General features: G+C 44.5%; 1 protein-coding gene across 1 annotated transcript; it reads right to left on the bottom strand.

Annotated features, from left to right (window-relative positions):
* Positions 1-884: 884 nt before the first annotated feature.
* On the bottom strand, positions 885-11,864 carry ERMAP (erythroblast membrane associated protein (Scianna blood group); the record flags this gene model as incomplete). The annotated part of the gene is made up of 11 exons (XM_084242754.1): positions 885-1,591; positions 3,061-3,087; positions 3,177-3,203; positions 3,303-3,323; positions 4,074-4,094; positions 6,629-6,661; positions 7,674-7,706; positions 8,830-8,946; positions 10,676-10,957; positions 11,225-11,560; positions 11,780-11,864. 11 exons carry the CDS (start codon positions 11,862-11,864, stop codon positions 885-887), a joined length of 1,689 nt encoding a protein of 562 aa, XP_084098880.1.
* Positions 11,865-13,257: the final 1,393 nt, after the last annotated feature.

Raw genomic sequence — 13,257 nt, 5'->3', positions numbered from 1 at the left:
CTAGTCTACCAGCTTCCTATTTGAAATCAATACGCGCAAACTAAGAGGCTGTTTGCTACACAAATAGCCAAGTCTTCCATTACAATGTTTTGTGGGAGAAGAACTTCCACATTGGCAGTGAAAACTGCCATTTTACCTAGCTGGCCCTCTCTGAATCCCAGAAGGATGCTTCTGTCTTTTCAAGGCCAGGTTTAAAGTTCATGAATTCCTAGCAGCATGATGGTGCTCCTGGGATTTGGGGGATTACAACTACCACATTTAAAGTCCCCGCATCTGATTAGCATCAAAAGATAAATTAGCTTTGAAGGCACAAACATTAGCTCTGGATGTCACCAAACTGTGCTGTAATCAGCATCGAGGAATTAGTCAGTTCCATGCTTTGTCCCTTTTCTTCCTCCCCCATATTTCTGAAGAAAGAGTGTGTGATCCCAATATGTTTACTTTTTAAAAACTGGCTTGGGGGCACAGAGGTCTGAACTGACAGAGGGAAAAGGAGAAAAGCAATTCTTGACAGGACAAATAAGAAATCAGGCTGGGCACCATGATTTCATGGCTAAAGCCTAAGTGCAGGATGAGGAGACAGAATGACTTTCTTCTAAATGTTCCCTCGAGTAGCAAACCCCTGTGTCTTGGGGTTCACCATCACCACCTAAACTAATCTGATGCTCACATAGTTTACAAGAATTCACATTCCAGGGCACTGGGAACTTCAAGTCCCCAGGAGGACAATATTGTTTAGCATTAACTCTGGGAAAAATAAAAGCCACAAAATGGTGTGGATTTGAGGGATGGAGATAAGATGTCTAAAATCAGATATAGGACCTGGAGGCTGAAATCCAGAGTGCTGAGCTGGATGGGCAGGCAAATAAGTAGTGAGGATCACCCTAGAAAGAAGGAGCCTTGAGCCCCTGGAGGGCCGGGCCTAGGTCAGAGGACCAGGGCAGGAAGGCATCAGCCATCCTGGGGGTATGTAAGGAAGGGTCCACCTTCAGGGCCACATCTCCATTAGCGTGACCTTTTTCTTCTGGCTTGGGGACAACTGATTCCTCTGATTTCTGGAGTTCTGAGCAGATGATTAGAGGGGCTGTGTTTTTCCCACCATCATGAAGACAAGGTTCAAAGAAAGGGCGCAGGGGGCCAGAGAAATTGTGGATGAAAGTAAAGATGTGGGACTTGTCAGTCACGTTGTAGAAGGAGATGACTCCCGCTTCGTAGTCCAGGAAAATCCCCACACACCGTGGGGGCTCTTTCAAGCGGAAGGAAGTCTGTGGGGAGGTGAGTGCTTCATACTCAATCCCCCGATTCTGCCGCACAAGCCAGTGTCCATTGGCGGGTGAGGCGGTGACCTTCCCCTTCCTGCTCACGGACTCACTACACACCCCCAGGATCCACTTGGTCTTGTCTCCCACATACACCTCCCAGTAATGACAGCCAGCCGTGAAGTGCTCGGAGCCCAGGACGCTGACCACATAATCAAATCGCTGGGGGTTGTCAGGCACAGGCTGCCTTCGGTCTCCAAGCTTCACGCATCTCTGGTCCTCAGACAGGATGAGTTTGGGATGTGCTGTGTCTGGATCCAGGGTCACCGCCACTGCAGGGAGTCACAGAGAGGTGAGGTCTGGGAAGGCTCTATCTTAAGGGAGCTCTAGAAGGAAAATATAATCTCTAGGTTTGCCATCACTCATTGGCCTGTTTGCTAGAACCAAAGAATGTCTAGCAGCTTCCTAAATTTCCTGAAAAAGGAAATGTCTGTGAAGCTTCCTTCATCCTCTGTGGTCAAAGGAATCTACTATATTATAATAAACACAGGGACTCATGTTAGACCCAGTCACCAGATAGGATATTTGAGTCCCAGCTCAGCCACACACTGGTCATGTGAACTTGGACTTGCTACTTAGCCTCAACCCTTAGTTTCTTTGGGCAGATTTTGTGAGCTACCGCATAAGATAGTGTCTCTTCACACAGTGAGTGTGTGATGCTCATTTTGTTAGCAAAAATTATTACTTATAGTGATTATTTTAAAATATTACTATAGAGAGAAGGGTTCTTCCTTAAATTATGAGGGTCCCAATAATCTCCCTTCTTCCCCAAGGCTGGGAACAGGATATTCTTGGAGAGTTAAATCTGAGAAATCCATACTTGGTCAAGGTGGTGGGAATAAGCCAGACTGTGTGTGAGAGAGGGTCTGTGAGTTCCCAGAAAGCCAGGCAAGGTGATCTGGTGTTGTCTCAAGTGGTCAACTCATCAGTTGAAGGAAGACATTATGAAAAGAAGAAGAATGAACAGCCTGGAAAATTAGTGAGGTACACAAAGCCATGAAAATAACAGATATCATTCAAATAACAGCAAAAAAAAATGCATACTATTTAGGAGTAAGTCGAAAGATATACGTGAAAATCTTTCAGAATAAAACTACAAAAACTTCTGTTACCTACATTGTTGGGGCATCTGTCCAACACATTCCCTTCTTCCCTGAGACTCTCAATAACCAGCCCCAGGGAAATGTCTACAAAAAAAGGGTAGATAGGAGCACTGCCTATTTCTTCACTTGTGAGATTTCTTCACTTCTTCACTCCCTAACCCAAAAGCCTAGAAGAGCCTACACAGGAAAAGATTAGTAAATCTGACTAGATAAAAGTAGAACACTTATGTGTTAAAAAAAAAAAAAAACTCTAAGGAAATTACAGTTCAAATGAAAAACTCAGAAATGCATTTTGTGAAAAATATAAGAGTTATATACTTTACACAGAAGGAATCCACACAAATCAAAAAGTAACCAGAATAGGACAGGAGCAGACAAATCACAAAGAAGAAATGCAAATAACTGGTAAACTTAAGAAAAATCTTAAAAAAGCGGACAAGACGATCAAATCAAAAAGTTTATCAGTATTCTAAAAGAGGGAAGACTTTCTAAATGTGACACCCAAAAAATCATGAAGATTTTTAAAAATTTGATAAGCTAATAAGCAGATATGAGTTAAAAGATCTTTATAGTCCACACTCCAAAGGAACAGAGCAATGGGCTCTGAGATACGGATGGATTTGACGGGGGCGACTTACCAAAGTGTAGCCGGGCCCTTCTCCAGCCTGAAAGACGTAAGAAGGGGTTGTTAAAGTGATGGAGAAGCTGAGACTTCCTGGCAGTAAGGGTCAAGCTCGGGGCAAGCGCATCTCACCTGAATTTGCTGCAGCTCTTTTCAGCTCTGTAAAGGAAGAAACAAGAGGGGTGAGCTCTCACTAGAAGTACAGAATCAAACAGGAGGTAAGTTTGTATGGAAGATGTAAGAATGTGAGGAACTTACTCAATTCACTCCGGAGTTTCTCTGAAGAATAAAAACAGTTAGACAGATCAGAACAAGGGCTTCCACATTCCCATACGCTGCAGTCCCATCCCAACCAGATCCCTACAGCAGATCATCACTACAATGCCCTGAGAGCTCCCATAGCAGTGTTTGCAAAGGCAATGCCTTCCAGGCATGGGTCATGGGTCTCAGAGACACGGCAGAGGGTCAGCAAATTCCTATGAGCCAAACCTGAGCTGCAGACTGAATAAATAATACATCTCACACAGATGGGCAATGCTAATATCAGTGTCTATAGATGTTGCAGGAGAATAAAAACAAGTTCACTTAAAACTCTCACTGAGTTCCTATGAGATTTTCTAATGTAGAGTTTCTCAATGTCAAATAAAATATGCCCCCTGTCTGAAGATCTTTTTGTTATAAAAAACTTTGACGTGAATTTACATGGGGGAGAAGCACAGCTTGTATTCCGCTTAGTGAGGATGCATTCACCTTGAATCCCACCTAAGGGAACCGCATGCCAGGTATCACTTACAGGAGGGCTATCTCTTCTTGATAAAATATGTCCCATTTATAGACTCCATGACAGTTGTTTGTGCAGGGAATATTTGAGATAAGGGACTTTTGAGAGCCAAAGTATCCCAAATCCCCATAGCTTGAAGTACCCCCAGCCCCTCTCTTCTGCCTGGGGGAAGTGAAACTGAGCCACTCATCCTACAGCAAAGATGTCAGCAGCAGTGGGGCTGTGCCTTGGATAGGAGCCAAACTTACTGAGGGCTTTATGGAGCCTTCCTGAAAGGGAAAAAAAAAAATAGAGAAAGATGCATGAGTGAGCACAGAGTTTAAGTTATGCCCTTGAGGTCCCAGCCAGGCCTGTGTTCAGAGCTGGGCCATGGTTAGGCATGAGGCACTAGAGTGATCAGGCTGAATAGGATATGACCCCTTCAGAATGGATGGTTTACTTATACCATCTCCACTACTAATAGCCTCCATTTATAATGTCCTATTCTTATAATGAGGTAAGCACTGAATCCTCTCAATAATATAATATTATATTATTAATATAATACTATATGACATGAATATAATTAGTATTTCTATTTTACAGAATGACTGCAGCTCGGAGGGACATGGCAATATCCCCAGGTCAGGCAGCTAGAAGTAGCCTGGAAGGCAGGATTCAAACCCTGGTCTGTCTGAGTCTGTGTAGAAGGGCTTCACCACCACACCTTCCCACCACACACACACCCCCTACTGTTCCATTGCTCTGGGCAGAGGAGTGCACCCACACTTTCACCAGCATGGATATGTCAGGGAGGAAGAGAGGAGACAGTGAAATAATTGTATGTGGAGCCCTTCCTGAGCCAGTGACTTGTCCTCCAAGCTGGACTTCCAAAGGGCAGAGCCCCTGCCTGCTGGCTGCAGGGGAGGGGCCCAACCCTCCATGTCTTAATCTTTACCCTCAGTGGCCCAGAGCAAATTCAGCAATAAGGAAAAGGCAGGCACTGTAGGAGGAAGGTTTTTTAAGTTGTCTCTTTTCATCCCGAAAACAATCAGGTAAGGGGATTTTTTGTCTCCATGTTACAGATAAGAAAACCAGAGCTCAAAAGACTATGCATTGGAGCAAAGAAAGTTTGTTCAATAAATGGTGCTGGGAAAACTGGGTCGCTACATGCAAAAGAATGAAGCTTGACCACTACCTCACACCACGCACAAAAATCAACTCAAAATGGATTAAAGAACCAGACATAAGACCTGAAACCATAAAATATATAGAAGGAAATATAGGCGAAACACTACGTGATTTGCACATCAAAGACATCTTTACAGACACATCACCCAAAGCAGTGATAGTGAAGGCAAAGATAAACAGCTGGGACTACATCAAATTAAAGAGCTTCTGCACAGCAAAAGAGACAATAACAAAAACAAAGAGAAACCCCACCAACTGGGAGAACATTTTTGCACCCAACACTAATGATAAAGGACTGATCACAAAAATCTGCAAAGAGCTGATGAGACTCAACAACAACAAAGAAAATAATCCAGTCAAAAAATGGGCAGAAGAGCTAAAAAGAAACTTCTCTGAAGAGGAAATGCAAATGGCCAACAGGCATATGAAAAAATGTTCAACATCACTTGTCATCAGGGAAATGCAAATCAAAACTACCATGAGATACCATCTTACACCAGTGAGAATGGCACATATTAAAAAAACTAGCAACAACAAATGTTGGCGAGGGTGTGGAGAAAAAGGAACTCTTCTGCACTGTTGGTGGGAGTGCAAACTGGTCCAACCACTGTGGAAAGCTGTGTGGAGATTTCTGGACCTACTAAACATAGAGCTTCCATATGATCCAGCAATTCCACTCCTAGGTATTTACCCAAAGGACACAGAAACATCAATTCCAAAGAACACCTGCACCCCTATGTTTATAGCAGCACTGTTTACAATAGCTAAGCTTTGGAAACAACCCAAATGCCCAAAAATAGATGACTGGATCAAGAAGATGTGGTACATATATACCATGGAATATTACTCAGCATTCAAAAAAGATAAACACATGCAATTTGCAGCAACATGGATGGCGCTGGAAGGGATCATGCTCAGCGAAATAAGCCAGAAAGAAAAAGAAAAATACCGGATGGTCTCACTCATAGCAGGAATCTAGAAAACTTAAATAAGGGACCAGGAAAATGAATAACTATAAGAAAGTGAAAATCAAAATCAACAAAAAACTATGAACCAGAGACACTTTTAGGGGGGCGGGGGCGGGAGGGGAGGGATTGGGGTCAGAATGGGGGGGGCTGCAATTGTATGGGGAATATAAAAAAAAATTTATTATTTAAAAAAAAAATGAAAAAAAAAGAAAACCAGAGCTCAGAACAGTAAAGTGACTAATCCAAGGTCATTAAGTGCAGACTAATGACCTGAGCAGGCTTTGTTAAGGCAGGAGCCTGCAGCCCCCCTCCTCACCTCCATTGTCTCACAGTGTCTCTTTCAATGCAAAGGTTGCGTGGATCCTTGAGTGCTCATATGTCCCATATGTCCATAGTAATATATATTTAAATAGTAGATAGACCTTCTTTTTAGGTGACTGGTAGAAAGGGGGAGCTCCTCATAACCCAGACCTTTAAATTTGGACCATGGACATCCCTTCACTTCACCCACTACCATCAACTATACAGTCCCTTGATACCGGAAAGTAAATCCCAGCAATATTAATGAGTTGTGTGTGTGTGTATAATAGACTGTCAGCATTTACGTCGTAAGCGAAAGATTATGGTATATGTTATTTGTTCCTTTACTCTAAACATACAATTACCTTTTTCTTTTGCATGGTCTGAGAGAAGATTTTCTACAGGAAGGAAAGGAAAAGAAAATAAGATTCTGTGCCATTACCTTGATTTTACCTGCCCCTGTCACTGTCCATCTCTAACCCCACTTCCACCTACTGATCCAGGCCATCACCTCTCATCTAGATGACAGAAATAGTGGTCCACAGGTCCCCCACATCCTGTCTTTCCTCTGGTTTCTCCTCCAGACTACAGCTCAAAGCACAGTTCTTACGGGGACATTGCCTCTCACTGCTTTACTGCTACGCTGAGGAGTGGAATCCTTCACATGATCTGCAAGGTCACTGACCTACAAGGTCATTGATCTTGAAGGTCATTGATTTACAAAGCCTCACATGACCTGAGCTCAACTTAAGTCTGTAGCCTCATCCCCAGTAACCTGTCCCCTCACTTCTGCACCTTTTTAGCTCTTCAAAGAGCCCTGCTCTTCCCTGACTGTTTCTTTCTGCTGTGGATGGTTTTCCAATCCCTCTCCCCACATGCCTGCCCACCATGCAGGTCAAACATCACTTCCTCTGGGGTCTCCTCCCCCTGCCTTGACCAGGGTTGGCTCCTCCTCGCCATAGTCTTCACCGCCCTCAGAACTCCCGTGTAGTGTTTGTACAGTTGTAGTTTACACCTATTGTGTATTACTTAATTCACATATACCTCCCTGTCTAGACCGAAAGCTCCAGGTGGGCAAAGGCCGTGTCTGCTTTTACTCACCATTGTACCCCCAGCACTTAGTAGGTAATTATCAATTATTTGCGGAATGAATAAAAGTATCCCCATGTTAAACCTGTATGACTTCCACAGGATAAGAGCAAGCCGTGAGTTCACAGACAAAAAATCACCAAATATACCAGAGAGAAGGTTATCACAATTAAGAGCCTGTAAACTGGAAACAAGTTTCCCATCACCACCATCAAGGACAGCAGATGTTGGGACTTTCAGGTGCAGAATTTAGGTGAGTGATGCTAGGGGGACAGAACTGAGCAAAACAGAGAAATATTCCACCCAGCCCCAGACACTTACCTACCTCCATCACCTGTTCATAGAGAAGTTTCTCTAGAAGAGAGAGAGAGAAGTCAGCTCAGAGGACTTTTTTTTTTTCTAGCTCAATTATATATTTTATTTCATTTTTCTTTTTTTCTTTATTTTTTCTTTTTTTATTTTTATTTAAATATTATATTTTATATAATTCTTACATCTTTTTTCATCTTTGCACAATGTATGCATTTTCATTTTGGTGATGTTCCCCATACAATTGCACCCCCCCTTATTTTGACTCTAATCCTTCCTTTCCCCCCCCTACCTACCCACCCCTACCCCGTAGTGTGTCTCTGGTTTATAGTTGCTTGTTGATTTTGATTTTTACTTTGTATTGATCAGTCTTTTTCCTGGTCTCTTATTTAGGTTTTCTAAATTCCTGCTATGAGTGAGACCATCCAGTATTTTCCTTTTTCTTTCTGACTTATTTCTCTGAGCATGATCCCTTCTAGCTCCATCCATATTGCTGCAAACTGCATGTGTTTATCTTTTTTGAATTCTGAGTAATATTCCATTGTGTATATGTACCACATCTTCTTGATCCAGTCATCTATTTTTGGGCATTTGGGTTGCAGAAACAGTAATTTCAAAGGGCACCTGCACCCCTATGTTTATAGCAGCACTATTTACAATAGCTAAGCTATGGAAGCAACGCAACTCAGAGGACTTTTTCTAAGAGCAGAGTTGTCCAAAGATGGCCCATGCTGCCTGAGAAAGAGTTTGTTCCTGGTCACAGTGGTGTGTGACTCTTTGGGAGGATTACAGGGGCTTCAAACCTTCAGGTAGGGGGAGGACTATTGTATTACATGACTTTCAAGGTCCTTTCAAGCCTGCGATCCTGTGAAATTCAACCATATTATGAAGTTTTTGTCCAATGCATAGAATTGTATATTTTAATTAGAAGGCTGACATGATCAGATCTTCTAGTGTCTCAAAAGGTAAGAGCTCATAGCGCTTCCTAGGAGTGTTCTGCAGTTTCTTTGATCCCCGCTGCAATGTGAGACCCCAGAGCACGGCTCTCCAATTTTCTCCCAGCCAACTTGCAGGGTCTCTAACCTATAGATGGTGGTCTTGTTTGTGCCTAGACCAAGCCACAATCTCCCCACCCCCACCAGCCTGGGCCCCCTGACCACTTACTTACCTTTTGATCTTCTTTGCTTCCAGATGAGGTAAATGCCTGCCATGATGAGAAGCCACAGGACAGGCAGGATCACAGCAAGAGCCACTTCCGAGGAGGAGACCCTCCCTGCAGAGGGGGCTGAAATAGAAACCACTAATGACCACCCATGGGAGACACCCATGCACAGGGTCCCACCTCTGCAGGCAGATGGCGCACCCATAACCCTGTTATGGGTGTCTCCATAACCTCCAGGGAGGCGCCTCCAGCCAAGGTCGGTGAGGCTCTTGCTTCACCCAGTAACTGAAACCCTGGATGACCCAGGGATGACTTTAACTTGAGATGTTCATTTCTCAGGAGTGGCTTCAATGGTCTTGCCTGAGGACCATGGGTTAAACCACAACCTGGCCCTGGCCTATAATCCAATGGAAAAATTATCCAAGGACTTTGGAATACTGGAGGCACATCCCCAGTAATAACCTACAGTCTTTTCATGAGCACCCACTTCCTCCCCTCAGAATTCTCACCATGCAATGGGATAGCAGTCAACCACCCCTTTTCTCTGAACTCTGTCAGCAGGGACAAAACAATTTCTATGAGGCCATAGCAGCAGGCCTAATGTCTAGGGAGGAGAGAAAGGAGACAAGAAAGAACTTAGAAAAGAGCAAAAGAGGTGCTATGACAGGTAGTGTAGCGGCTTTGCTGGGTGGGATTCCACATTCTACCTGGTGGGACTGTGGACAAGAGACAGGGCCTCTCTGAGCCTGGTCTGCCACCTGCAAGATGGGAGTGACAATAACCCCTGTCCTGTTCCATTGGATTGTTGGGAGATTTAGCCATCAGGCACATAAAGTGTTTAGCACTTAGTGAGAGATAGGGGCAGTAGTAAGAGAAGTAAGGGGACAGAGAGAGAAAAGAAGGAAGGTATAAGCAGAGATCCATGACGCCTCTCCACCTGAGACCCCAGGCCAACATCTCTCTTGGCTCTAAAACCACCCTTCTCTGCCACCCAGCTCCATGTTTCAAGGGTCTTTAAAAGATTTGTACGCCTTTGGATTCATTCTTCTTCTAGAAACAGTCTAAGAAAATAATCAGAATCACTTCCCAAAATTGGGCCTCCCCTGGTGGCGCAGTGGTTGAGCGCTGGGCTGCAAAGCTGTCCGCGCCTCTGTAGCACCAGTTCGATCCCTGGCCACTGAAAAGGGTCCCACATGGCGCGCAGACCTCTCCTGCCGCCCCCACTGCTCCCCTCAGCAGTGTATTTCATCAGTCTGTCTGTTCTGTTCCCCACTCTGGCTCTGGTGAATTCTCTCACCCTCCTGTGCTTCTGACTGTACCCAGTGCTTGTATAAATAAATAAATAAATAAATAAATAAATCTTTAAAAAAAAATCACTTCCCAAAATATGTGCAGATTTTCAATGCACATTATTCATAATATAAGAAAGAATTTAAAACTTTCTAGATGTTAAGAAATAGGGCTTTGGTTAGTTTTATTATGCTAGAACCACACAGTGAAACACTATGCAGCTCTGAAAAATGCTGTACAGAATTACTTAAGGGCACAGGCAAAAATTGCCTATGACAATGTAAGTGGGATAAAACCCTAGGCCCGAGAACATGTGCATGTAAAAACATACAACTCAGAGATACACACATAGAAATCTTGAAAGAAATACCTCAAAATGTTAGCAGTAGTTCTTTTCAATGGATAAGTTTACAGGACATTTTTCAGTTTCAAAATGTTGTGTGTATTTTTTAAAGCTTTCTACAAGTATGTGTTATTCAGAGAATTCAAACATAAAACTAGGGTAAGCATTTTCTCTGGAATCATCAGGTGCCTCAGGCCTGTTTTCTGCTCTAGATTTTACCTGAAATGACCATGGCTGTGGTCTTCTCTTGGCTGAAGGCTGTGTTGCGGATAATGCAAGTGATGTTCCCCAGCATGCTATCCCTGACTTTGCTGGACACAGCTGTTCGGAAGAGGCCAGCTTCATCCAGGGAGTGGTCCTCAGACAGGGACGGAAGCACCCTCTCTTGAGGGTCTCTCCACTCGACCCAAGGCTTTGGGAACCATCCCACCGACCTGCACACCAGTTGGATCCACCCAGCATCGTAGCCCTTCACCTGGATGTAAGGGTCAGAGCCTAGAACTGAAGAGGAGAGATGTCCTGGCATCTCTAGCAAGCTGCCCCTCATGCCCCCACCAAACAGTGTTCCCCCTCCCACAGCCTCCCCTGGTGAGTTTCACAGCTGTTAACAGCACTTGAATGCTGCCTTCTCCCACCCTCCATTCTCCTCCCAATGGGGTGAGGGTGTCTGGCTTCACCCTAACACCTTTATAAATCCACCCGGAGCAGCAACTGTACTCCATGATTCAGATCTTGGAGGAACCTCATGCCCTTTAAAAAATGACTAACCTGCAACCTGCAGGATCACGGTGCCCTCTCGGCTTATGTTTCCCACCCGGACCTGACATCGGTAAAGCCCTCGGTCCTCCAGCCGGACGTCGCGGATCACCAGAGTGATGTTTCCCTCTCGCTTGTCTCTCAGCAGCGCCGTCCTCCCCTTATATTCTGCCATCAGACCTTCCTCCTGGTCTTCCCCATCCCGGAACACGTGAACAGCCTGCGAGCTCCCGGGTTGCGGGGACCGCAGCCACCTCACCTGGTTGGGCTCCAGCACCGGCCAGAGGGAGAGAGGGCAGAGCAGATTGGCAGTGCCCCCAAGCGGGACCAGGTAGAGCCTGCTGTCCCCTGTGAATGCGGACACAACAGGGAGGGAAGAGAGCAAGAGCTTGTTGGTGGTCAGGAAGGAGGTGTCGAGGCGGGGAAGGACAGCACTTGAAAGGGCATTGGAACGGACTAGGGCAAGAGCAGAACCCAGAAGAAATAAGGCCCCTGCCCAAGCCTTCTTATTTTGGGGATGCCATCATCAGATGTCACAGGCAGAGAAAGAGATTGAGAAACCCTTACCTGACGTGTGCACTGGCAGCGGGAGGAAGATGAGTGTGATGAGGCAGCCAGAGAGCCAGGAGCTGGAGGAACCTGCCATCTCCATCAGGGCTGAGAGGATAGATGTGGGGAGACAGTGGAGGGGGCTGGTCAGTGTCATTTGCCAAAGAGTGCAAACTAGGAGGTGGGTAGACATGGAGGCTGCATGTTGCCTGCTCCAGAATCAGGGATGGAAGCCCAGTTCTGCTCTTTGGGTAACATGGTGAGAAGTCCTTCCAGATTCTGTTTCTTCATCTTTAAAACAGGTATAATCACTGTGCCCTCTTGCAAGATTATTGTGAGGATCGAAGGAGGTGAGTGCCCAACATGGAGATTGGCGTCATGGTTCTAAATGCTATAAGGATGATGGTGGAGATGACGTGACTGAGGATGGGAAGGTGAAGAAGGCAGAGCCTAGGGACCTCTGGAATTGCCCTAACTCCCAAATCCTCAAATAGAAGGAGTTTTTAAAACACACCCTGGGTAGACATGCCTGGAAGGACACAGAACTCCAAGCTGAACTGGGGCTGCCAGAAGTTAAATAAGAGGAGACTCCAAAGAAGAGGAAAAAGCCCCTTCTCTCTACATGCAGATAGATCATTACATGGCTAAGAAAATGGGCTCTAGACTCAGCCCAGGCTCTGTCACTTCCTAGCCATGTAACTTTAGACGGGCAAGTTGACTTCTCCAAGACACCTGTCATTCACACATGAAATTAAATCCTGTAGAAAGGGCAATAGTGAGGAATCAGAGAAAATACAAGCAAAATGACTTGCACCAGATTCTGAGAACAAAAAAGCAAAAATGAAGTCCCTTCATCAGATTGTCTCTCTGTATAATGAGGGCATTTGAGGTGGTTTCAGGAGAGGATTTATGAATATGCAGCATAGTTATTCCAGAAATAAATAAGGATGTACATAAGGATTTGATGGAAAGGGTGCTCATCACAAAGTTATATATGAAAAGGAAAAAAAATGAAAATAACTTAAAAATCCATTAAAGTTATTGATGGTTTATGGTACATTCTTGCAATGAAATACCCTGAAGCATTTCATAATCATAATTGCTTTGGGAAATGTTCACTATAACACAAATAATAACTTAAAAACTATATATAATATACAATTTAGGGAGAATATGCTTAGATATAAAGGCAGGAATGTAGACATTAAACAGTGACTACTTTTCAGGGTGGAGATGAGAAGTGGGGTGGAAATTAAAGGTGATCTTTATGGTTTTCCTTGCACATTTTCCTCTATATTTTCCAAATTTTCTACTTTGAATATGTATACTTTAGTGATCAGAAAGCATATATATTAAAAGAAAGAGGAGGCAGATGAACAGGAAGTGAAGGAGAAGAAACAGTTTATTGGGGCAAAGGCACAGCTGGAAGTCCTTGCACAACCCCTCCCAGGGCCACCAAATGAAGCTGCAGCCACAGCAGCTCAGCAGGGTCCCTT

This window comes from Talpa europaea, assembly GCF_964194135.1.
Source record: "Talpa europaea genome assembly, chromosome: 9".
Taxonomy (NCBI): Eukaryota; Metazoa; Chordata; class Mammalia; order Eulipotyphla; family Talpidae; genus Talpa; species Talpa europaea.
The sequence above is the reverse complement of the archived record's forward strand: the minus strand, read 5'-3'. Positions and strand labels throughout refer to the sequence as shown.